Source organism: Lepidochelys kempii, chromosome 15 (assembly GCF_965140265.1).
Source record: "Lepidochelys kempii isolate rLepKem1 chromosome 15, rLepKem1.hap2, whole genome shotgun sequence".
NCBI classification, from domain to species: domain Eukaryota; kingdom Metazoa; phylum Chordata; order Testudines; family Cheloniidae; genus Lepidochelys; species Lepidochelys kempii.
The window spans coordinates 33018711-33044539 of record NC_133270.1 but is presented as its reverse complement, the minus strand read 5'-3'; the positions used below and the strand labels follow the sequence as shown (position 1 = coordinate 33044539).

Below are 25829 nucleotides of genomic sequence, written 5' to 3'. Positions count from 1 at the left end.
TAGACTGCCCATGGGATTATAGGGCTCCACTGTGGGAGGCTAAACAGTGATAAAACTATATTAAAGTTAAACTAGTAATAATACAAAAAGAACAGGAGTACTCGTGGCACCTTAGAGACGAACAAATTTATTAAAGCATAAGTTTTCATAGGCTACAGCCCACTTCATCGGATACATAGAATGGAACATATAGTAAATATATATTACACACACACACACACACAAAGATCAGTTGGAAGTTGCCATACAAACTGTGAGAGGCTAATTAGTTAAGATGAGCTATTATCAGCAGGAGAAAAAACACTTCTGTAGTGATAGTCAAGATGGCCCATTTAGACAGTTGACAAGAAGGTGTGAGGATACTTAACATGGGAAAATAGATTCAATATGTGTAATGACCCAGACACTCCCAGTCTCTATTCAAACCCAAGTTAATGGTATCTAGTTTGCATATTATTTCAAGCTCAGCAGTTTCTGGGTGGAGTCTGTTTTTGAAGCTTTTCTGTTGCAAAATTGCCACCTTTAAATCTGTTACTGAGTGGCCAGAGAGGCTGAAGTGTTCTCCTACCAGTTTTTGAATGTTATGATTCCTGATGTCAGATTTGTGTCCCTTTATTCTTTTGCGTAGAGACTGTCCAGTTTGGCCAATGTACATGAAAGCTTATCCTCTAATAAATTTGTTAGTCTCTAAGGCGCTTCAAATACTCCTGTTCTTTTTGTGGAAACAGACTAACACGGCTGCTACTCTGAAACCTAGTAATAATACAGAATTTTACTTTGATTTTACAGACTTAAAGGAAAGTTTTGCATCTACTAATTATAAATATTACTAACAATGGGGACTCAAGCACTACTAAGTATTTGTGAAATTGATTGACTAGTGTATTTTATTGCTTTAAAAGCAATAACAAGAAGAAATTGGCTATTACTAGCAATTAATGGCTGATAGTGACTAAATGGAATTTGATCAGTTTACAACAAAATATGGCAAGCTGTGGGATTTGAAACTTTTTTTCATTTATACACTGTAGTATACTAAGAAGCAGGGATTAATTTAAATACACATGACTTTCTCATTCTTCGAAGACACTTGTTTGATTTATTGAAAGCTAATTATTATCTGAGTCAGTAACCAATTTTGTGTTATTTATTCAGAAAGTCATTTATGGGTTCAAAGGCTAAACACTTGACTTTAAGCCAAATGTTAAGACCTGATGACTGAAATCTGAACTAAATACTTTTCATGCTCTTTTTTCAGGAGCTGTACCCCTGGGTGCCTCATTTGAGCATGGCATCTATATTTGCTTTCATCCTGAGCTTTGGGTTAGGTCCAGGTATTGCACATTCATGAACTCTTGTTTATAAAATTGCCTAAAATGTATCATCTCTAAAATAGTGCCAATATTGTCTGTAGTGTAAGCAAGACAGCTAATATTTCCCATAGGGATGCTGATGCTCCGGCTAAGACAACCCAAATGCACAGAATGGCATAGGATGATATGACCAATACAGTGCATTCCTTCACTGTATGCTCTCTTCAAGGCCATGAAGTGGCCTTCATTCTGGTATCTTTGATGCACCCAAACCACATAGGAAGCAAGTATACAGTACTGTGGAAAGGGATCAGAAAGTCATAGAGGATCACAAGCTACATATGAGTCAACAGTGTAACACTTGAAAAAACAAAAACTAAAAAGAAAATATTCTGGGATATAGCAGCAGGCATGTTGTAAGCAAGACACGAGAAGTAATTCTTATGCTCTATTCCACACTGATTAGGCCTCAACTGCAGTAGCATATCCAGTTCTGAATGCCCCATTTCAAGAAAGACGTGGCTAAATTGGAGAAAGTCCAGAGAAGAGCAACAAAAATGATTGAAGGTCTAGAAAACATGACCTATGAGGGAAGATTAAAAAATTGGATTTGTTTAGTCTGGTGAAGAAAAGACTGAGGGGGACATGATAACAGTTTTCAAGTACATAAAAAGTTATTACAAGGAGAAGGGAGAAAATTTGTTTTTGTTGTCCTCGCCTCAGAGGTTAAAAAGCAATGGGCTTAAATTGCAGCAAGGGAGGTTTAGGTTGGATATTAGGAAAAAATTCCTAACTGTCAGGGTAGTTAAGCACTGGAATAAATGGCTTAGGGAGGTTGTAGAATCTACATCACTGGAGATTTTTAAGAGCAGGTTAGACAAACACCTGTCAGGGATGGTCTAGATAATACTTAGCCCTGCCTTGAGTGCAGGGGTCTGGACTAGATGACCTCTCAAAGTCCCCTCCAGTCTTATCATTCTATGAGGCTTGTTGTCATTGTACTTTTAATGGGCCCTTACTCACGCTAAGTTGTACCTTACTCTCTGAGCAGTTCCACTGAAATTAATAAGACTACTTCTGTAAAAGGAAAAGGAGTACTTGTGGCACCTTAGAGACTAACCAATTTATTAGAGCATAAGCTTTCGTGAGCTACAGCTCACTTCCTCAGATGCATATCGTGGAAACTGCAGCAGGCTTTATATATACACAGAGAATATGAAACAATACCTACTCCCACCCCACTGTCCGGCTGGTAATAGCTTATCTAAAGTGATCCAATTTATTAGAGCATAAGCTTTCGTGAGCTACAGCTCACTTCCTCAGATGCATATCGTGGAAACTGCAGCAGGCTTTATATATACACAGAGAATATGAAACAATACCTACTCCCACCCCACTGTCCTGCTGGTAAATTGGTTAGTCTCTAAGGTGCCACAAGTACTCCTTCTCTTTTTGCGAATACAGACTAACACGGCTGTTACTCTGAATTCTGTAAAAGGGTACACCTTACTCTGAATAGGGGTTATCAGAATCTGGACCAAAAAAAGTGTCAACAAAAAAATGTGGTTAACAAAAAGGATTTATATATAGATCTATCTATATCTTTTACATCCAGGTCAGCTAATGGCACATTCAAAAGCAACCATTTTCTTTTGTTTTTGCTTGAAACTTTCCCTGAAAATGCACACTTACCCTAAGAATCTGTTCTGTTTCTGAAATTGATCCCCAGGTGGTATAACAAATACATTGACTGCTGAATTATTTACCCAGTCTTCACGTCCTGCTGCTTACATGATAGGAGGATCTGTTAGTTGGCTGAGTTTCTTCACAATAGGAATGCTCTTCCCCTTTATAGTGGTATGTATCCGTTACATATACTATCTTCTCTCAGTTGCCTCATGTTCACTTGACTTCTTGCAGAGAAATTTTCCTAGACACAGAAATTGCTCTTCTTTATACAATAAAGAACTTAGTGCTTAGATTAAGATAAGTGAAAACTCTCCTTCAACAAAGGTATTATTAGAGTCAGTCACTCTTAGTAGGCAAGTTTATTTTAGATATCTACAAATAATACAAAAACACACAATAGAAGACAAAGTCAGACTGCATATGGAGGACTAATCTCCAGGTTAGGTTTATGATGAGAAAAAATTGAAGAAAAAGTATAAAGAATTCTCACCAAGTTCAGAGATTCATAGGTCACATCTCCTGTCAGCATCTCTTGTTATTGCTTAGCTTGTTAGATCAGAAAGAGGTAATACCTCTGTAACAAATGGTTTACTTCTTATTTGAGGCCATACCACATTTGTCCAAACTCAGTTGAGGACAATCACTTACAATGGAAAATATCTTTGGTCAAGAGAGATATTATTTTAGTGAAGACAATACATGTTGCCAAATTCCATTTCTAGTCTAATCATTTCAGTTACTCTACTTGGTCTTGCAAAGAAATTCAATATATAGAGACACTACTGAAAAGAGATACTGCCTACTGAACTGAGAAACTCTTTTGCGTGCAACCCTAAAAAATATCAAATAATTGACATGTGTTCTCAGAATAAGTATTTACATAGGGTGGACTCTATGAAGTTACCTAGGTGCCTAAGTCTTGTTTATAGGAGGGAGTGATGGTGGTATCCACATTATAGCTTTTAGCCCACTGGTTAGAGTACTCACCTGGAATTTGGGAGAGCCAGGTTGAGTTCCCCCTTCTGTAGCAGTGGGGGAGGGAAGGTCTTTCACACCACCTCTAAGGAGAGTATGCTAACCATTGAGCTACCAAAAAGTCTAATGGGGGGTGGGTGGGTCCTCAGACACTCCTGTTGAAGCTGTTCCACTGTGGATATATAAGGAGTCATTGCAGCAGGGGGACATGACATAGGGTCTCCTACCTTCTAGGTGGGTGCCTGAACCCACTGGACTAGAGAGTCATTCTTTCACATTCTCGCCCAGTCACTGTTTCATTATTTAATCCACAGTGGAACAGTTTCAACAGAAGGGACCAAGAGACCCTTACCTCAAAATATCCTGGTTTCAGAGTAGCAGCTGTGTTAGTCTGTATCCACAAAAAGAAAAGGAGTACTTGTGGCACCTTAGAGACTAACAAATTTATTTGAGCATAAGCTTTCATGAGCTACAGCTCACTTCATCGGATGCATGCCTTTTTCAAAATATCCTGTAGCTCAGTGGTTAGTGCACTCTCCTGAAATGTAGGAAACTCCTGTTCAAATCCTCTCTTCCCCCATCAAGGGAAGGGTAAGTTGAATCTAAGTTCTCCCCATCCCAGCTAAGTTCTCTAACCAGTGCGCTAAATGTTATAACATGGGCACCACTTCCTACTCCTCATTTTGTGTGGAGCAAGGCAGGCACCCAATTCATTCCCTACATAACTATGTAGGCTCTTAAGCCAGGAGAGGGGTTCCTGTTGTGGACTGCTAGTAGAGCTAAGCATCTCTCTGCAGATTTGAAGTGTTCTAAAATAAAAAATCACCAACTTGACTATTGATCACTTCAGCTAATGATACAACAAAGAGATAGGGTAAACTGAAGCTCCATCTGTTCCCTTTTACTTAAAACCTAGATTTGGCACGGTTAGTGACTGACAACAGAATCTGAGTTAGTAAATAATACCTAGTTAAGTTTAGAAAATACTATGATTTTTTTATTAATCTCCAACATCCTGTATTTTGTTTTTAGAATGGACTGAAGCAGTATTGCTTTGTGGTGTTTTTACTGGAAAGCTTACTGGTTGCCAGTTTCATCTTCTTTGTCATTCCTGAGACAAAAAACAAATCTTTTCTGGAAATCAAACAAGAATTTCAACACCTTAATTTCAGAGGAAGAATCAAAGAGAAGGAAACAGAACTATAATGTGAAAGAAGGCAGCTCTGCAATTAATTTCAGAGTGCACTTCACATCTCACAGGTGTAAGGCAGCCACATTAATGGAAATTATACACATATGATCCCATATAGTATATAAAAATGTTAAAGACTGTATTCAAAGGCAGCTTGTTATATCATTAGGTGAAACTTATTTAAAAGGTAGACTAATCTTGCTGGAATGTCAAAGTACTGTATTTTATGTACACATACAGTACTGCCTACGAAAAAGACTCAATTCAATAAAAATGTTGAGACATTTGGCTAATGTACACATGCAGAAACAGTGCTGATTACCTGGTCTCATGGGAGTACAGACTTCATTGGGGGATTGCTCCAAACATTCAATGTGAATCCATGGCATGCCTCATACTCTCACCATATCAGGTGTCAATATGAAGAATTTAGGAGACAGCGATGGGGTTGGAGCATCACTTCTTGAAATAAAATGTAGCTATTACTTTAATGTGATATTAGAATGCTGAACATTTAAGAATGGCCACATTGAATGCAAAACCTACTGCTAATTGAAATATCCTAGTTCAGCAGTTCTCAAACTTCATTACAGTATGACCCCCCTTCTGAGAACAAAAATTACTACATGACTCCAGGAGCGGGGACCGAAGACTGAACCTGCCCAAGCCCCACCGTCCTGGGGGCGGGGGGCAAAGCTGAAGCTCAAGGGCTTCTGCCCTTGGGCAGGGGACATGTAATTTTAGCCCTGGGCAGTGGGGCTTGGGCTTGAGACTTGCTGGAGCTCAGGGCCAACACCAGCCTTGGTGAACCCATTAAAATGGGGTCACGACCCACTTTGGGGTTGCGCCGCAATTTGAGAACCCCTGTTCTAGTTACTACATAAAAACACTCCTCCTCCTGTCATCAAGACTAATTCCTCTGACAGGCCTCAGCCTACCTGAGGCTTCTCCTACACAGTCCTATTTCTGTGACAGCACAAAATGGACACAAGCAATGAATCCCATTGGAATGAAGGCAGTAGGTAAGAAACTATATATATGATTCATGATAAAATGTATTACAAGGACCGAATGGCACTGGGGATCAGGATATAACTGGCCTTCCTGAAATTAGTGGTTGAAATCCAGCCTCTATTAGAAAAAAAATCAGAAACTACCATAACAGTTATTTGGTGACCTGTGTGAAAATAATTTGAGTCTCACTGAGTCTGGCTCCTGGTAGATGAAAATACCTGGTCACAAAAAGACAATAAATGGTATCTACAGCAGAGATGCCTAAATTCAATTTGTGACAGAAACTGAACACTTCTCTCATTCCCTAGAGATGGGTCATTCCAAGACAGGACTGGGGAACACTGACACCACAGGAAGACCATGTATAGCAGGGGTAGTTAATTATTTTTATCAAGATCCAAATTTCTTGGTCAAGGTCCAGACTCCAGGAAAGAAAATAATAATAGAAACAATAATAAGTAAATAAAAAGATTTTGGGGTCCATTCAGAAGCATCTGGTGGTCCAGATTTGGCCTGCAGTCTGCCTATTGACTACCCCTGATGTATAGCTTCAATTATCAATACTGTACCTGTAGTGTGGAAGAGTCCTCTGTTTAATCACCAGGGCTGTCCAGCCAGCACTTGGAATCAAAAGTGAACTCACATTTTAAATTTCCCTTAAAACTGAAGCACCAAAGGTCTTAATTTATTACTGCATTTACATTCCCCTTTGATTGTTTTGTTTCCTCACCTTGTAAGGATCTATTACAGAAGCTGTAACTTATGTGCTCTCTGGTGGTTTCCGACTGATGCTACCACTGGTGCAGTTCCACAAGTGATATAATAGCAGGAGCACTGCTGTAGAGATGTCAGCATTTTAACCATTCTTGTCTAGATCTACTCAGAACATGCTTAGATGACATGATGATTAAAACAGCATAGGCACCGGGGTTCTTCTCTACATAGACCTAAAGAGTAAAATCAATGGGAAGTTTTAGGGAAAAAGGCTAACAGACAAAGCCACTGTGTTCTTACTGCTTGCCATGAAGTTATTCTAATAATTTAATCATTTGTTTTTACAATATACAGATAAATTAATTTCTACTCTAGATATCTCCTGTTGCACAGTCATGAACTCATCTCTTGTGTGAAATAAGGTCCTATCTGGTTTAGATTCTCAAAAAAAGGCTAAATATCTCTCTCCCTGTTTGTTCAGTGCACAGCTAGAGCTGGCCAAGAATTTAGTTTAAGCCTTACAAGGCAACATACAAAGTACACTCAAGGCTCCAGTTTTGCTTACTCCTTTCAACTGCCTCACCAACACACAGTGATGTGAAAGGAAATAAGGGCAGCTTTGAGCAGGAGAGTTTGATAAGGTTCTTCTTGCTAGGTTCATGCAAAAGTAGGATATTAAACACATCCTGAACAAAGTGAAAGTAAACAAGGTAAGAGCGACTATCACACTGGTTGAAGGAGGCAAATGCGTTCCCACCCTGAATAATCTCTGCCCTCAGTACAACTGAGAATGTTGTTACCACCTGTCTCCAGGTCCTGCAAGAAACTCTCCAGTGAGCAATGTTTGCTAAAACTTTTCCTATAAACAAGCACCATTTTCCCCATAACTGTAAGCGTTTGGTAAGGAGTCGGGAAAATCCACCAAAGTGGGCATTCAGGTCTTACTTAGGCAACACTTTTTGATGTCAGTGCAGCATCGGGCCCTGACTAAATCCCAATAGCAACAGTGATCTGCATACTCATTTATTGTCCACTAGGGATAGGTAGCTATACACTTTGGGATACAGAATCTATAAGTATTGACAGTAAGGAGTGTGGCCACAAAGGTAGCAGTTGGAATTCAGCATTTGGTAGCAATAATGACAGCAACATTCCACTTTCAAGACTGCAAACTAATGACACTGGGTGGTACATGGATGTCTTTTACACAGCTCTGTTTCCGTAGGTAAGTAAGGACCGAAAAAATCAAGAGGCACACAATGGTTGTGCTGTTTTTAGTTCCTGAATCAGAAACTACAAAATCACTACTTTAATCAAAAGTGGATCGGGTCTTAATGGCAAAGAATGTGATATCAGGAAGGATTCTTCTTGCTCTTCACCTTGTCCTCCAAGTTTTCAAAGTATTTCATTTTGGCTAGAAGTTTCTTGGCTTCTTGAAGATCATCTGAAATAAAGAACTGAAGTTTATATTAGGATGGAGTCTGTTTCATCTTAGAAATTTAATTTAAAACATTTTGTTGTTGTAAAATGGCCATATCAATAACAGAACTAAACGTGAATTTAAAAAACTCAAATACCATGAGTACTACAGTAAAGCTAATGTTGTAACAGTGGAGGCCTCAGTCAAGATCGGGCGCCCCTTGCAATAGGCACTCTATAAAACAAATATAAGAAATGGGCTTGCCCCAAAAGCTTACAATCTAAAAAGACAAGGTGTACAAAGAATGGGGAAAAGACATGCAACAACAGTGCCCTCCAATTACTTCTCTGAGAAGCACCAACAGAAAAAAAACCCAGTGGACCATTAGGCATCAAACTGTAAGACTGGCATCAGAGGCATGCTTGGACTATTTCCATTACAACTATATGACACAGACATAACAGGAGTAAGACCCAGCAGCCTAGCTAGCAACCACTGCTACAACAAAGACTGGCTCCATCCCACCACCACTGCCAGAAGGGCTCTGCCTGTAAAAGGAGCTCTTTCAGACAGCACTGGAGCATGCCATCAGGCTCCGTATTTCTTTTTAAGTGGTGTTAATATTAAATCCTTCAATATAAAGGATCCACTAATATGTTGTAGTTAAAGCAATTTCATCCACAGATGTGAGGCCAGCAGGGCAGATAATCAGGAAACCCTTAGTAAGGTACCTATGTTTGTGGGAGGGAGGCTGGTTATGGGGGATTGTGGAATTAGAAATGTGGGCAGCCTCTAAGAGACCAAGAAAGATTGTAATGTTGAGGGAATCTTAAAATTGAGACAGGGTAGATAAAAGGGTTTGTACCCTGGGGTGAGTGAGGGCCCTGAGATAAGGAGGATCTTAAATTCCTCTTTCCACTGATTCCATAGCAGTGACACTGACAGAGTAGGGATGTAGAGACCACAGGAGTAGATGACTGAGTTCTGGCACAGCTTTTACCAGTTAGATGTTTGGTATATCATGAACCAAGGATGGTCAGTAGGGAGAAAGCGTAGCAGTGCTGATTGCATTCAACCTGAACTATAGGAAGTCTTCGCCAAACTGGATCTGACAGAGTAAGTGTCCATTTAGCATGCAAGCCCCAGATGGGATGAAGGTAGGACTGATTTTAGTGTACCACCGGATCTGCTGCACTGTCAAGTTCCTTTGTAAGGGGACTACATGCGTCAGCCTGGTGGCAATGGAAAAACAGGGAAGGATTCAAATCACGGAGAGCAATCTTCATGTGGATGATGAATCTTCTGAGGTGGTCAGGAGATCCTGAACATCATGAAAGCCATGGGCCTATCAAAGGTAGTTACTGGATCAAATCTCAGAAGTGGCCACTCTTTGGACCTGTTTTTTGGAATGGGACTGCAAGTTATGCAACTGAATCTTAAACTAGCATCATGGACCAACAGTTACTGCCTATGGTTTGAGGTTGGGGCTCATTTCTCCTGTCAGGGTGAGAGACTTCTTTGAATGGTCTGCCTTGACTGATTAATGGAACTAGAAGAGTTCCAGAGTTTCTTGTTCCATTGTTAGGCCACAATTGTGATGGTTAGGGAAGACAATACTTCTAGGTGCCCTCTTTGCTAGTTTCATTCTCACAGTTACCCTGATTTACTGGGAACCTAAAACAAATTAAGCAAGAGGAAGACAGAGTGCCAGTGGTGGAAATCTCATGCAGAGGCTCAACAGCTGTTTCATGAAGGTTTGGGAAGTAAAGAAAGTTATTTTCTTCTACCAGAGCATCTGCAAAATCTTGGACAGCAGGTTTATTCTAGGTTATAGATAGTCTGTTAAATCAGGACAGTCTGAGTTCAGTGGCTGGTCTGACTCCCTCCTGTTGAGGAAATTTGTTGTTTTACAGACCAAATTTGATCAGATTACGGATGGGGTGTCTGATTTCCTGGTGACAGAACAAGGGCCTCATCTTGGCTGGTAGTTTCAGGCAGTAGTTTCAGGCAGTGATTCTGACTGAGGTACTGAAGATGGTGAGAGATTTTTCTTGCAGGCAGTGTTTTGGCTCCACATACTTCCTGGCAGGTGATGTGAGGCAAACCTGCAGCCAAACCAGGGCTACTCACTCAGCTGTCCCTCCCACAGAGCCGCACTGAGTCATCACTCAGGCACATGGCAATATTGCAGTGAATTACCTTTCCCACAGAGCCTGCAGTTACTCAGCCATCCCTGAGCAGAGCCTGGGTCAGCTGACCCCCAGGCTCAGGTATTTCTCCATCCCCCTAGAGCTGCAAATCACTCTGTGCAACAGCATTACCCAGTTAGGAACACTGCTACTGCTTCACAGTGTATCAGACTCTCTAGACTCCCAGCCTGTTCCTGACCACTTCTTACACTGTCTCCTGGCCCCCTCCTACCTGATACTGAACCAACTGGCTTTGACCTCTGTCATATACCTGGACTCCAGCTACAGACCTGTTTGACTTATCTATAGACACTGATTCCTGTTCTGACCCTGGCTGTCCCCAGATCTCAGTTCCAGCACTACCCTTGGCCTAGTGCCAACCCTACGTCCAGCTTTGTCGACTGCTCCAACCAGTAGGCCTGACTACCGGGAAGCAAAGCCTGACAGGTGGAGACCAGTGGGGAATAGTGGGTCCTTTGTCTGCCTCTCTGTGAGGGCAGGGCGCATCCTGCTTAGAAGGAAGCATTAGTACACACTGCTCAAAAAGTCATCAATTGACACTGACAATCTAGTTAATTATTGACCTGTATCCCATGTTGGGTAAGATTATGGAGAAGGCTGTGGTGAGACATGGCTCACATGATCTAGAATGCTTTTGATCTCTTCAACACTTTGCCAAGGCCAGGTCTGTACTCGCATTGCAGAGACTACAGTGGTTGATTATCTTCTCCAGGAGATGAACGAACATCAGATGTTCATGCTGCTGGTATTCGATCTGTCAGCTGCCTATGATACCATTAATCATAAGATGTCTCACCAGCAGACCCTAGCAGGAGTGGAGAAGGCTGCTCTTCAGTGGCTTTGTTCTTTTTTCTTGGAAAGATCTCACTGTGTAGTTGGCAATTGCTTCTCTTCCCGAAGTGCTGTTAATTGTGGGGTCCCAAAGGGTACCATTTTGTCACCCTGCCTGCATTCAAGACATATATGGGGCTGTTAGGAGAGTTAGCCAGGAGGCATGGGATGCAGCATTGTCAGTATTCTCTCATTTGACTCAGAGAATGTAGTTCACTGCCACAGCCAGTGTCTAAAATTGGGGTATGGATGAGAGTAAGATGGCCGAGACTTAACCCAGACAATAATGACATGCCAACAGTGAGTTGAAGGAAAAGAGGTGGCGATGACAGTGGAGGTAATTTCAGTCCTTTTCACGGAAGGTGTACAACTGCCATTAGGGTTTCATCTCACATGGAGCTACATCATAAAACTATTCAGAGACAAGCTGGTGCAAAACACAGCAGCCTGCTCACTGAGCAGGTCATCTTGCTAGAAGCTTGATACCAGAACTCTGGGATCTGTACTGGCTTGCCCATCAATTTCTGGAAGTTTTTTATTTTTAAAGGCAGTGAATGATACTTTAATTCTGTAGTTCACTAAATACTTTATACCAAAGCATGCTGTTTTTAGCACTCATTACTCTGACATTATACCAGTAAAAATTCAAGAAGTAACTGAGATCACTACCTCTTTCAAAAGCTTTGCTCACATCCTTGGTCAATTCTTCTCGTTTAACTGTAAAAAACGAAAAATACATAGTCTTATTCAAAGCTGTATATACGCTCACTGAGCACTTTCAATAACATTGTCTTATGACTTCATGCTGGGAAACAGATATGCTGCCAGCACCTTTGCAATAACGTTTTTGCTAACTGTTTTATTCTGTCACTAGCTATTAAACAAACAGTTTAGCACCAAATCAAAGAAGTGAATTTTAGTGTAAATACAGAGACTAATGTCATCACGAACTTTAAGGGCTAGTAGCTTGGTTAAAAGTTCAGCTTACACTCTGAATTTTATTTTACCCTTTCACAATACTGACTATTGCTATTATTTCTTGCAGCCAGAATCATTAACCCTGCAGAATGAAAGTGTGAAAATACTTCACCATTGAACTGATAGTTGGCCACTACCTAGAACACATTAATGGACAAAGTAGGCAGGATGAGAACACACTCTTACAGCACTCTCCCAAATACACGGTTACCATACTTTAAACTTTGTGGGTGAAAGTGTAAGGCTCTTCAAACCAAATACTTTGCTACATTTTCTCCATATTAACATGCTCTACCGTAAAGTGATTTAAAACCTTCTTTGAAACTGGTGACCGTGTTGTTATAGTATATATGTTCTCTTGTCATGGTGACTAGCATTAATATTTAGAGAAAAGTTAACTGAGTGACTCTGGTCCCTCTGAGCAGAGGACTTTTCACAGCTCCCTACTATGTTCCATATCATGCTTGACTATCCTCTCCTTTGTTTAGTAGATGAGACTTAATGTATTCAAACTCTATATCTTCATTTCGTCAGATTGCACTGGTGTCCCCTGTGGACAGCTGAAGTTCAGACTGTTCATCACTATGTAACCTTCCAATTTATTAACTATCCTTCTGAACCATCATCCACCTAGTACTTCTCCACAGTTGACAAGCCCTCAAACTTTCAGTGCTTGCTGGAGTTCAGTGAAAGTTTCTCTGTCACAGAGTGATAGATTGTCAAGCCAGAAAAGACTCCCAAGATTTTCCAGTTTGAGCTCTTGCATCACACAGCACTGCTCCGCACACCATTTTCCTAAATGTCTTCTCTAAGCTCTCCTTACATAGATATTAAGGTCAGAAGGGACCATTATGATCATCTAGTCTGACCTCCTGCACAATGCAGGCCACAGAATCTCACTCACCCACTCCTGCGATAAACCTCTCACCTATGTCTGAGCTTATTGAATCCTCAAATCATGGTTTAAAGACTTCAAGGAGCAGAGAATCCTCCAGCAAATGACCGGTGCCCCATGCTACAGAGGAAGGCAAAAAACCTCCAGGGCCTCTTCCAATCTGCCCTGGAGGAAAATTCCTTCCCGACGCCAAATATGGCGATCAGCTGAACCCTGAGCATATGGGCAAGACTCACCAGCCAGATACCCAGGAAAGAATTCTCTGTAGTAACTCGGATTCCGCCCCATCCAACATCCCATCACAGGCCATTGGGCCTATTTACCATGAATATTTAAAGATCAATTAATTGATCTTTGGGCTTCTGCGTTGCTCCACTATCTCTTTGGAGCCAAGAATTACTTCCCCCATCAATCTTAACACTTTCTCAATCTCCACGCTGAATACTTCCTTCACACTAACCCATTACTCTTTATCCTGACAACTTCAAACACTGAATAATATATTTCTCTTTATAGGCAACATGACCTCAAACATGTTTAAACCATTATTCAAAAGCTACATCCACATTTTCTTTTTGCCAAACTAGTTAGAAGCTTGCTATATAGATTATAACAGGCACTAGATACATTTCCTGTTAGTAAGATTTTGTTAATGATATTGCCCGTATGGAATTTTGCTGTAAAAAGCAAAATTCTGTTAACATTAACAGAAAAAATATTTGCTTTGCAAAGGTAGCCTTTATAACAAGCTGTGGCCACACCTGCATCGGACTAATAAAGCTGAACTAATAAAGTCCTTTTTAGATTGCTTATAAAAAGGAACTCTATTTTTCAGGGGCACCTTGGCAAGCAGTGTAAGTTATCTAGTTTGCAGTTTGGGTGGAGAAAATGCAAGTGGTTTTGCAGCTCAATCTACCAGCACAAACTGGTATCCAGACCCCCATGACAATCGCTAGTACGTTATGTATACATATTCATCTGGGACAGGAGAAGTGAGAGGTCAATTAAAAAAAGAGAAGTGGTAATGATATTTACGTTCTCTGTAGACAAACAGGAAAATTGCTAAATTAAAAAAAAATTATCCACTAGTTAAGAGAAAATTGGCACAATGAAAGGAGAAAAGAGAAATTGGAGATTAGGCACTAGACACTACGTTGGTCAAACCGATATACTGCTCCTCTTCCTTTTTTTTTTTTAAAAAAGAGGAACCCGAAAGGAGTCCTATTTCATAGATACCAGGGGAGCAGTCACACAATGCTGAAAGTATATAAGCAGAATTCCTAAGGCAGATAAAGTATGAAGTCCACATACATGACAATAGAAACCTTCAGAGGAAATGAAGGTTGAGGAGGAAGGAACACACTTCTAAAAGCAAGCTTGAGTTGATTCTCTGTTTTGCTGGGGTTTAAACTTGTTTGATGCCCTCTTATGTTTATAGCTTTTGCAGGCCTCAGTGGGTTTGCACACCATAGCTGAACATAAAAAGATAAATACTGATCAGGTAAGGGGACAAGTGAACAACTATAGTGGTAAGTGTTAGATTAAGAACACAGAGGTGTGTATATGTGCAGGGGATGCAAAATAGAAGGACAGAATGAGAGAGGATCTAAAGCAATCAGAATAAAAACAAGGACATGGACTAAAGTTTGTCCTATTCAACATAATGATGAAAAACATAGGAAAATGTGGAAAAGCTATTTTCTTAACTTCCTCCTGTCACAGAGCTGGCCCTTTAAGGGGCGTTACGGACCAGCCTACCTGGGATAGCCTACCTGTGATAGAGAGAATAAGCCAACTCAAACCCATCTGGAACCAACTAAATCCCTGGGTGACTGACTGGCCATTTATTAATAAGCTTGATAAAGGGTTCCTAGACACAGTATCTCCCAGGAGAGCTCTCTAGAACAAGGAGCCTGGATGGTGTGCTTCTAGAGACAGAAGCAGCAGGACAGAAGCCCAGGGGCTGCAGGTGGTTGGAAAAAAGTGGCTGCAGATAAGTGCTGCAGAAGATTAAGGTAGAGACTGAATTGGACCCAGAGAACCACAGGGCCAAAGAAGGGCTGTGCACCCTTGGGCCCAGGTGGAGAGATCGCAGGCTGGACTAAGAAATACAGTCCCCAAGGGGAGGGCTGTGCAAACCCTGCACTCAAAAGGAGAGACTTATTTCAAGTATATTTAAATTTAATAAAGTAGAACCTTAACATGGGAATTTTGCATTAGACCCTTTTGAACTGTGTGGTGTTCTTAGGGGGCCCTGGACAGGGAGCACTTACAGTGCCATGCTCAGGCAGCAGGAGGTGTTATGGGGCAGTCCTCCCCACATTACATCACCTTGATTAGAGAGACTAGCCTTTTGTCACATTATAGAAAATATAGCATTGTAACTTATTCCTGTACATTAGACAAGTCTAGACTTCACCTTCAATGAAACTTTCAATCTCTTCTATTTTAGCCTCATTATTAGGTTCTGCCAGTGTCTCATTGATTTCCATGATTTCCTTGAGGAACTCCACATCTATGTCACTGTCTGTCCCTTTTGCCAGTTCCACTCCATTCAGCTCCAGCTGGTGAAGAAGAAAACAATGGGCTCACAATATCTGCTGCTGCCAGGCCTGTATTTCAATCCCAACCACTTTCCAAACTATCAAGTCACTAAGAGTTTATCTACACGTGGAGTTCATCAGGAAAAACTCCCTGTGTAGACATGCTCCAAAATTAGCAGTTGGCTAATGCACAAAGGGGCACTGGGAGTGGTTAGGGGCAAGGCTTAAAGTAAGTATAGAAGGTACATCTTTGCTCAGAGATAAGTAATCTGTTGGATGGGTGACAGACTATTAGTCCATGTCTACACTGCCACTTATGCTGGCAAAGTGTATGTGGCTCAGGGGTATAAAAAAAACCCACCCCTCTGCGTGACATAAGTTTTGCCGACATAATTGGTAGTGTGCACAGCAATAGGTCAGTGGGAGAGCTTCTCCCGCCAATGTAGTTACTGCCGCTTGCTGGGGGTTGTTTAACATGTTGACAGGAGAGCTCTCTTCTGTCAGTTTAGAGCGGCTACACGAGAGATCTTACAATGGCACAGCAGAATTGGTACAGCTATGCTGGTATAAGGTCTCTAGTATAGACATAGCCTTAGTGAGATTACAGTGATAAAAATAATAAAAGAAAAAAGTTATTCCACAGTAAAGATGCTAACTAGGTGGGACAGAGGAACTCTTTGGCCTTCTTCAGTCTCAAATATTCCCGTTTTCTCTTGTGAAAGTATATGAATGGTGGAAAAACAGTAGAGGAGGTACACAGGATTTGGTTCTTTATACTGTAACAAACTACAGTCATCTCTGCATGTTTATGGTGCGATTCTACAGTATATATTAGACACCTTACTAGGTACAATCCACGTCTCAAGGGACTTAGAAGGGTTTGGTAGGCTCTGTTAACCAAGGAAGAGTGTTGTTCAGAAAAGTCCCGCTCTTTCTGTCAACAGAAGATCCAGAAATATCTTTATTACACAGAATTACCATATTTACAATAAAAGCCAAATCATGCCATTTAGTCAGCAGTAAAGAAATAAAATTACTATACAAACAGTACACATCAGTGCAATCTTTAATTGCAATAAAATCTCTACCAAAACATTTAAGGAAGCCAAAAGAATTAAAGTGTTATGGATCTAGATAAGAATGCTGCGTACATTAGAAATACCCAGTGAATACCAGCACTTTACTGGTTCAAAATCTGTTACCTCTGTGATCAAAGTTTAAATTTTTTCGTTATTTTTAAATGCAGGACATCAATTGCTTTTCTTCAGCTAGACTAGCAGTTCTCAACCAGGTGTCTGGGGCCCTCTGGAGGGCTGCGAGCAGGTTGTAGGGGGTCTGCCAAGCAGGGCCAGCATTAGACTCACTGGGGCCCAGGGCAGAAAACAGAGGCATTAGACTCACAGGGGCCCCTGTGATGTGGGGCCATAGGCAATTCCCTGCTTGCTACCCTCTAGCACTGGCCCTGGCTTTTATATGCAAAAAAAGCAGTTGTTGTGGCACAGGAGGGCTGGTGTGTTTTTATAACATGTTGGGGTGGCCTCAGGAAAAAAAAAAAAAAGGTTGAGAACCTCTGAGCTAGACTAACTTGTAATTCGACCTCTTAAATCTCACACTAAGCATGTCTGTGCATAGTCTGTCTTTGCAGAAAATGCTTCCAAACAACCAAACCAAAGTTTTCCAAAAAAGGGATCCAAACTCAAAAACTGTAACTTGGGACTCCGAGGGTATGTCTACGTACTCCATGGCAGTGAGCTTCCCAGCCCTGGTTGATACTTGGATCAGCAGGGCTTGAACTGGTGTTTTAAAAATAGCTCTGGACAATGCTTTGAAGTTGTGGTTCAAGTTCTGAAGCTAGGGAGCGGGGTGGGCTTCAGAGCCTGAACTACACCATCAAAGTGCTGTCTATACAGACATTTTTAGAGTGCTAAACTGAGACAATAAACCCAGGCTGGGAGGCTTGCTGCTGTGGGCTGTGTAAACATACTCCTGGGGCCCAATTTTCAGAGGGAAGTATGTATTCTCACCACAGTTGAAAATCTGGCCCCTGGAATCTCAAGGAGGTCAGACATCCAAAAATGGAGAGAATCAATTAATGGAAGTGTTTTGAAAATTTGAAAACCTTAGGTTCTGGTGGTTGGGTGGACCCAAAAGAAACACCAAGTCAGAGGAACAGGGGAAGACTACATAATGACATTGATTAACCGTAATAAGTACACTTTACATCCTCCAAACATCACTGATATAAGCCTCAAGCGCTGGGAAAGTGAGAGAATGGGTGCAGATAGCCTGGGGGTCTGAAGGGCTTCCTCCTCTTCCCCAAATTTTAGGGATTGTATTAATAAAGGAAATTGAGTTTGGAATAGAAGCTTGTTTATCTCACTTTATTAGAAGTGGACAAACTCAGTTAGGGACCAAAGTACTTTTTAAAGTGACATTCAACAGCAACTTTTAAAAAAAACTCTAATCCCTCCAAATAAAAAAGGTCTCTCTCTACCTCAAGTGAAAATCATTCCATTTCATAGGCAGAGAACTTGCAGTGCAAACTAGGAATGTATATGAAGCTTCTGAGCAAGTCGGGGCAGTGATTAGAGAACCCTGGGCTCCACCTCCCACCCCTGTACTCAGTCCATGCAGATGCACAGATTTGGGAGCTGGTTCCCAAATAAATGCACTTGTTGAGCTGCCAATGAGTTGTCACCATGCCCCTTGCCTGGGTGACTATCACTGGAAAAGGTGACAACTCTCCTACACCAAGGCCTGTGCCTGGAGGCCCAAGAGCAAGTCTTCATCACCCCGAACTCCTAACCTGGGGTCTCTGGCTGAAGTAATCAGGGTGCAGGGAGCGTTGCAAGCTCCGGAATCGCTGCTGCAGCTGCTGCACATTGATGTTGAATGAGCGATCACTGGGGAGAAAGAAGAGGGAAAGCATGAGAGCGACAGCTAACCAACTACTGTCCCCAACCCCCGAACGCCCTCAAGCCCTAACCTCCCGCACCCCCAGCTGCAGCCTCCAAGGCCCTCTGCTGGCTCTCAGCCCCGCTCCGGCCTCTCAGCCCTTCCCCCACCCTCACACTCAAGCCCTAACCTCCAAGGCCCTCCCCTGGTTCTCAGCCCCACTCCAACCTCCCAGCCCTTCCCCCACCCTCCCCTCAAGCCCTGACCTCCAAGGCCCTCCCCTGGTTCTCAGCCCCACTCCAACCTCCCAGCCCTTCCCCCACCCTCCCCTCAAGCCCTGACCTCCAAGGCCCTCCCCTGGTTCTCAGCCCCGCTCCGGCCTCCCAGCCCTTCCCCCACCCTCACACTCCCCTCAAGCCCTAACCTCCGAGCCCCCGCCCCGGTTCTCAGCCCCGCTCCGGCCTCCCAGCCCTTCCCCCACCCTCACACTCCCCTCAAGCCCTGACCTCCAAAGCCCTCCCCTGGTTCTCAGCCCCACTCCAACCTCCCAGCCCTTCCCCCACCCTCACACTCCCCTCAAGCCCTGACCTCCAAGACCCTCCCCTGGTTCTCAGCCCCGCTCCAACCTCCCAGCCCTTCCCCCACCCTCACACTCCCCTCAAGCCCTGACCTCCGAGCCCCCCCCCCGGGTTCTCAGCCCCGCTCCGGCCTCCCAGCTCTTCCCCCACCCTCACACTCCCCTCAAGCCCTGACCTCCGAGCCCCCCCCCCGGTTCTCAGCCCCGCTCCGGCCTCCCAGCCCTTCCCCCACCCTCACACTCCCCTCAAGCCCTGACCTCCGAGCCCCCCCCTGGTTCTCAGCCCCGCTCCGGCCTCCCAGCTCTTCCCCCACCCTCACACTCCCCTCAAGCCCTGACCTCCGAGCCCCCCCCCCGGTTCTCAGCCCCGCTCCGGCCTCCCAGCCCTTCCCCCACCCTCACACTCCCCTCAAGCCCTGACCTCCGAGCCCCCCCCTGGTTCTCAGCCCCGCTCCGGCCTCCCAGCCCTTCCCCCACCCTCACACTCCCCTCAAGCCCTGACCTCCGAGCCCCCCCCTGGTTCTCAGCCCCGCTCCAGCCTCCCAGCCCTTCCCCCACCCTCACACTCCCCTCAAGCCCTGACCTCCAAAGCCCTCCCCTGGTTCTCAGCCCCACTCCAACCTCCCAGCCCTTCCCCCACCCTCACACTCCCCTCAAGCCCTGACCTCCAAAGCCCTCCCCTGGTTCTCAGCCCCGCTCCGGCCTCCCAGCCCTTCCCCCACCCTCACACTCCCCTCAAGCCCTGACCTCCAAAGCCCTCCCCTGGTTCTCAGCCCCACTCCAACCTCCCAGCCCTTCCCCCACCCTCACACTCCCCTCAAGCCCTGACCTCCAAGACCCTCCCCTGGTTCTCAGCCCCGCTCCAACCTCCCAGCCCTTCCCCCACCCTCACACTCCCCTCAAGCCCTGACCTCCGAGCCCCCCCCCCGGTTCTCAGCCCCGCTCCGGCCTCCCACCCCCTCACCAGTCCATCAGGCGGAAGAGGTCAGGCTGGGACTCCGGCGGCTGCAGGGCCTGGCAGGCCGGACAGAAGCGAGGGAGCCCCCCGGGAGCGGGGAGAGCGATACCACAACTCCAGCAGCGTGGGGCGGGGAGCGAGCCGGCTTCCGCACTACGCGGCCGAGAAGAGGCGTCTGGAGCCCGAGAGCCCCACAGCGCCCTGCAGAGCTGACCCCTCCACACAACCCACATCGGGCCGGAACTACAACTCCCAGCAGCCCCCGCGAGACCCACTAAAGCCGGATTGGCTGAGTTTATAAGAAGACTCGCGCGGGGCGCATGCGCAGTGAGCGGCGCGCTCGGGCTCGGAGTTGGGTCAGCGTTCATTCAGTCCTCGCGCGCGGGTGAGTCCGGGTCTCAGGTTCGCGTGGGGCTCAGCCCCCCTGCGCGAGCCCGCCCCGCGGAGTCTGCGCGCGCCGGTAGGCCCGGCCCCGGCCTGCGCCCGCCGCGCCGCACGCCCGAGCGTCGGGGCCGGGCCGGGCCGTCTGAGCGGGGGACCCCCCGGCGCCGCCTCCGCCGCGCGGCTGACTGGCGCCGGCTGCGCCGGTTTCTGTTCCGTGGCGGCCGCAGGCCCGGCCCTCGGAGCGCTCCCTGCCAAGGCCGCGCTCCAGCGGGTCCCGCGCAGCAAGGCGCGAGGAGACGGGGGGGGGGGGGCGCTGGGCGGCGGGGGGGGTCTCTGTCACCCCCCCGCAGTGACGTACCTCTCTGCCAGCGGCTGCAGGGGCCTGAGACAAGCTGCCCGCGCTGTGGGGGCGGGGCACGTTACCTCTCCCGCCCGAAAGTCATTTCTCTGCGGGGAAGCCGGGGAGTCTGCCTGTGACGGGGAGTCTGCGCCCAGCAGGGCTTTCGGCAGGTGACCTGAACTGCCCTCTCCTGGCACCCGCAGCCTTGCGTTTCTCTGCCAGAGGTGGGGCCTTTGCACTAGTGTCCTTGTTGTGTTTCCATTTAGGTAATAACCTCTTGTCTCCCCATAACAGAGGTGGGCAAACTACGGCCTGCAGGCCACATCCAGCCCATGGGACCGTCCTGCCCGGCCCCCAAGCTCCTGGCCGGGGAGGCTAGCCTCTGGGCCCCCCCGCCCCCCCCCCGCCTGCAGCCACACCGCTGCGTGGGCAGCACTCAGGGCGGCAGGGCTGCCCACTCATGCAGGGCAGCGAGGCAGCGTGTCTGGCTTCGGCCAGGCGGCGTGGCAGCATGGTAAGGGGGTTGGGGCCGGGGGTTTGGATAAGTGGCAGAGGGGCCCTGGAGGACAGTCTGGGGACACGGAACAGGGGCAGTTGGATAGGGCAGTAGTTCTGGGGGGGGGCAGTCAGGGCAGCGGGAGGGGTTAGATAGGGGGTGAGGTCCCGGGAGAGGGTTGGGGTGGGGGTCCTGGGAGGGGGCAGTCAGGGGATAAGGAGTGGGAGGGGGGTTGGATGGGTCGGGGGTTTTGAGGGGTCAGGCATGGGGGGGAAGTGGGAGAGGGTGGATAGGGGTGGGGCCAGGCTGTTTCGGGAGGCACAGCCTTCCCTACCCAGCCTTCCATACAGTTTTCATAAATTCATAGATATTAAGGTCAGAAGGGACCATTATGATCATCTAGTGTGACCTGCACAACGCAGGCCACAGAATCTCACACACCCACTCCTGTGAAAAACCTCTCACCTATGTCTGAGCTATTGAAGTCCTCAAATCATGGTTTAAAGACTTCAAGGAGCAGAGAATCCTCCAGCAAATGACCCGTGCCCCATGCTGCAGAGGAAGGCAAAAAACCTTCAGGGCCTCTTCCAATCCGCCCTGGAGGAAAATTCCTTCCCGACCCCAAATATCGCTATTAGCTGAACCTTGAGCATATGGGCAAGATTCACCAGCCAGATACCCAGGAAAGAATTCTCTGTAGTAACTGAGATCGCACCCCATCCAACATCCCCGATGTATTGCACCCCGATGTGGCCCTCGGGCCAAAATGTTTGCCCACCCCTGCCCCATAACTATCTGTTTTAGTGGTTTCTACAGCACCTATTACAACAGTCCCCAAAATGCTCTCTGTCTCTGTTGGGTTAAATGTATACAGCATCTTTTACTTTCCATCCTATGCTCTAGTCTAGTGTTTACAGTACATTGTGAAAATGCTCAGCTGCATCTTTGATGAGGGCTAAGCAATTGCTGCTGGAATGATCAGTAATGTGGAGAAGTGCTTTGGGATCTCTTTAGCTGAAATGTACTATGGAAATACATGATCATTATCATCTTCATTAACTACTTTGCAGGTTATTTTGTGCTCTGATGCCTATTTCTTGCACATGTGTAGCAGCTGATTTTATAAGCTTCATGTCATTGTGTACCTGTGTAGAGTATCTGCAATCAAGGTTGAGACTTTAGGTTTGTATCCAAAGCTAAGGCAAAAACAAAACAAACAACCTCTCTTGGGCTGTCCAGCATTTTATCAGAGTAGTAAGTAGTATAAAATGAAGTTTGTTTTTTTTAAAATAAACTGTCACCACAGACTGTCCCCTTTTTCAAGAATGGTACCAATAATGGGAAGGGATGGCATCAGAAGTTTTCTATAATATTGAATGTTTGCTCAGGATTTTCTACTTGTAGCATTCTTTTTGCCAAGTTGAATCATTTTCTAATTGTCTCTTTCTGTTTGGAGAGCTATTGTTGTTACTGTAGGACTGGATAATTGCTGTGTGTTACACAAATGCATATGAAATCCGTGCCCTGAAGGGCTTATCCAAAAGTCAGGGATTGTGGTTTAACTACTGCTGTACAACCAGCAGAGGGAGTGTTACACGCTTTTTTGTTTTGTTTGGTAAATTCTTGTTCAATTGAAGTGGATTGCAAAAAAAAAAAATAGAGCAAACTAAACATTATCCACAACTCTGCTGAGTTCTTTAGGCCAGAAATTTCACCTTGAAAACTACTACAATGTCTGTTTTAATTGTATTTAAATATTTGTCAGCTGAATTAGTTTTGATGATGAGAAATCCTATACAATATAAAGTAATCTCTGTTTTAAACTTTGGTTCTGAAGCCAAGATGTCTCGGGAGACTGGAAATGAATCCCAGCAATCTCAAGGTGCCCAGCAGTCTCAGAGTGGTACAAGTTCTTCCTCCAGTGGATCACAGAGTGCCAGTCAGTCTTCTTCCAGTTCTGGGACCCTCAGTTCTTTAGACACAGTTCCTACTCAGGAACTTCCTTCAATTCCTGAGGATCAGGAACCTGAAGAAATTGTTCCTCAGCCATGGGGTCGTCTCTTTGCACTTGGAAAGGGTTTCTGCAATTATGGTATGTATATACCATAGTGGGTTCTCTCAAGCCAATGTGTGTAATAGGACAAAAATCCTGAGGAAATTTAATAAAATGGAATATTTCGCTTTTGAATTAATGGTAAAGTATAATTGATGGTGTGATTGCAGCTTTTGTTTGGATTTTTGTAGGGAGTGTATATTTGGTAAGTAATGTTGCTGCCATAGGGAACAAAGATATACAGCATCTATCAATCTGGAGGAAGAATTCTTTCAAGAATTCTCCTTTACTGCCTCCCTATTTGCCTGGCTAAGATTTTGTACTATTGAATGTTAGTATAGCCATATATTTAACTCTTTTAACTTGTCTCATTACTGAACCCAGGGTGGGAAAAAGAATAATGACATTTCTAAGAATAATTTGATGCCTAGGTGCATGCCATTTATCTGCTAGAACTAAAAAAAGATGTTTTAATCTGTGTGACTCAGTAGCAGTTTGTATGCTTTTCCTGGTCTTAGGCAGAGCAAGTCAAGTGCAGATCAACATACTTAGCTAGCAGACATACTGTGAGAGCAGTGCTTTTACCATGATCTCATGCCAGTCTGCTGTATTGATGTGGAGCAGATAGTCCTTAAAGCCACAGCAGGCTTCACTTGCTTGTTAGCGATCTGCCATTAGGTTTTCCTTCGTTAATAATGCACAATTATCTTATTTTTAAAATAGATAAATAGGAGAATAAATTTATAACAGTTCTGTCACAGTTCTATCAGGCAGTGTCTGCATTTTTCTTGTGGTAACTGTGATTCCTCTTAAAAAGGGATATGAAAAATTACCATGTCTATTAGCTCAGAGTCGATACAAAAATATTTTCTCTTATATCAGAATCTAGCTAGGAGTTGCCTAATGAATTTGAAATTCTACCTCCCTTCTAGCTGCTGGAAGGGAAAAGGTGCATTCTGCTTCTAGTCTCCTTCCCAAAATCTCCTAGCTGTTGTTAAGGAGAAGGGTTTCCACTATTTTACACATTGTTCAGCTTCCTGGATGCTGTAGGGGGCAGGGGAATGGGTCTCTTACTGTCACTCTTCCCCAGCCTTCGATTTTTGAAACTTCTCTAGTGGATTGATCATTCCATTACAATACTAAATTTGAGTACCTCTACTATTGCTCAAAGTTCTCCCAAGCACCAGCAATGTAAAATTAATCTTATTCTAGACAATTTCACAGCTGTCCATCAGTGCAACTGACCAGAGCTGTGTTTATCTTACATTGCTGTTGCCTGACAAAGTTGTGAGCAACCGCAGAAGCCTTGGAGCTATCTGCAGAAATGGGGACATCATATAAAACTAGATTCATGTTTGAAAAACTTATTACAGTTATAAGGGCTAGAAACTTAAAGGGACACCCTCAACGTAAAATGTAGTAAATCTTTTTTAAAAAAAAACTAAATAGTTTCAAGCATTACAACTGACCCTGAGCCTCCCTGACCATTTGTTTTTTCTATTTTTAAAAAAAAACCTTTGCATCTTCCCTGTAGGTTGTGTGAAAGACTCACCGAAATTACTAAACTTTAAGCCCTGATCCTGCAAACAATTATGCACATGAGTGATCCCAATGTAGTTACTTACATAAGTAAAACTAAGTATGTTTGTAAGGATTGAAGCATTAGTTGGGACTGTCTCATCCCTAGATTTTTGAGAACCTTTTAACTGCTACATCTAGACATTTTTTCTTGTTGCTGCAGTTTTGTTTATTACTAATCATTGCTCTAGATAGTAGTGTTTTGGTTCTTAAATTAGCTTTTCACCATTTAAAAATTAACTGTGATTACACATAGTTTATTTTAAAGGGGTCTGGTTCTTTATGCGTATGCATGTGAATTCTGGTGTTGCTCAACCAGAATTTGTAGTTTTTGGAGTGAGACAGTTTTTATTTTGCTTCACATTTTCATTCTTATACATGAAATGTTAATGTGAGTCATGTTAAAAGGGACAGAAGTGGGGGCGGGAAACAACTGTCTTTTATCTTTATTTAGAAATAAAGAAGTAGCATAGGGTTCAGGCAGTGTCTGATGAATCTTGCTTTGTCTCCTGTTCCAAGTGCTATAATTTGGTACCATTTTGCAGTGGTAGGTCTAATTTACTGGAATTTTGTGTTCTCTCTCTCTCTCTCTCTTCCTCCCTCCCTCCTTGTCCCCCCAATCCCAGACTGCGTGAATGACGAGTGTTGGTTTGGCAGAGACAGAAGCTGTGATTATAGCTTTGCTAAGCTAGGGTTGACCGAGACAGGCTTATACCAAAACTACAGCAAGAAGCACTTCCGAATCTTCAGGGTAGGTGCTAAAAAGGCCGTTTA

The 25829-nt window shown here is 44.4% G+C and overlaps 3 protein-coding genes across 22 annotated transcripts in view; 2 read left to right on the top strand and 1 right to left on the bottom strand.

Annotated features, from left to right (window-relative positions):
* The window catches only part of LOC140898622 (solute carrier family 2, facilitated glucose transporter member 11-like), a 30934-nt gene extending 25417 nt beyond the window's left edge, over window positions 1-5517 (top strand). For 6 of the 7 annotated variants that reach the window (XM_073312702.1, XM_073312697.1, XM_073312701.1 and 3 more), the window contains 3 exons: window positions 1259-1334; window positions 3043-3170; window positions 5010-5517. In XM_073312702.1, coding sequence (XP_073168803.1) covers window positions 1259-1334; window positions 3043-3170; window positions 5010-5183 — 378 coding nt within the window. In that variant the 3' untranslated portion in view covers window positions 5184-5517. The remainder of the gene's footprint in view (window positions 1-1258; window positions 1335-3042; window positions 3171-5009) is intronic. The other variant, XM_073312704.1, reaches the window with a different exon arrangement.
* Window positions 5518-8160: 2643 nt separating this feature from the next.
* On the bottom strand, window positions 8161-20638 carry HSCB (HscB mitochondrial iron-sulfur cluster cochaperone). Of its 3 annotated transcripts, none has more exons than XR_012155047.1 (7): window positions 20211-20627; window positions 18581-18677; window positions 16619-16708; window positions 15651-15795; window positions 12028-12075; window positions 11324-11473; window positions 8161-8341 (listed from the first exon to the last, which is right to left on the bottom strand). XR_012155047.1 is itself a non-coding variant. In XM_073312709.1 (6 exons), exons 1-6 carry the CDS (start codon window positions 20570-20572, stop codon window positions 8250-8252), a joined length of 834 nt encoding a protein of 277 aa, XP_073168810.1. In that variant the 5' UTR covers window positions 20573-20597; the 3' UTR covers window positions 8161-8249. The 3 variants fall into 3 exon arrangements, 1 of the variants encoding a protein (XP_073168810.1); XR_012155046.1 differs by lacking the exon at window positions 11324-11473 and adding an exon at window positions 14543-14703 and having other exon boundaries at window positions 8306-8341; window positions 20211-20638; XM_073312709.1 differs by lacking the exon at window positions 11324-11473 and having other exon boundaries at window positions 20211-20597.
* Window positions 20500-25829, top strand: part of CHEK2 (checkpoint kinase 2) — a 59641-nt gene continuing 54311 nt past the window's right edge. For 7 of the 12 annotated variants that reach the window (XR_012155044.1, XR_012155043.1, XR_012155045.1 and 4 more), the window contains exons 1-3: window positions 20892-21152; window positions 23262-23516; window positions 25682-25806. Coding sequence is in view for 7 of the 12 variants with exons in the window: in XM_073312687.1 (XP_073168788.1) it covers window positions 23267-23516; window positions 25682-25806 (375 nt within the window). In the remaining 5 variants the exon portion in view is untranslated. Of the gene's footprint in view, window positions 20590-20891; window positions 21153-22515; window positions 22607-23261; window positions 23517-25681; window positions 25807-25829 lie in introns of those variants that run through there. The other 5 variants (XM_073312688.1, XM_073312689.1, XM_073312695.1 and 2 more) reach the window with 5 other exon arrangements.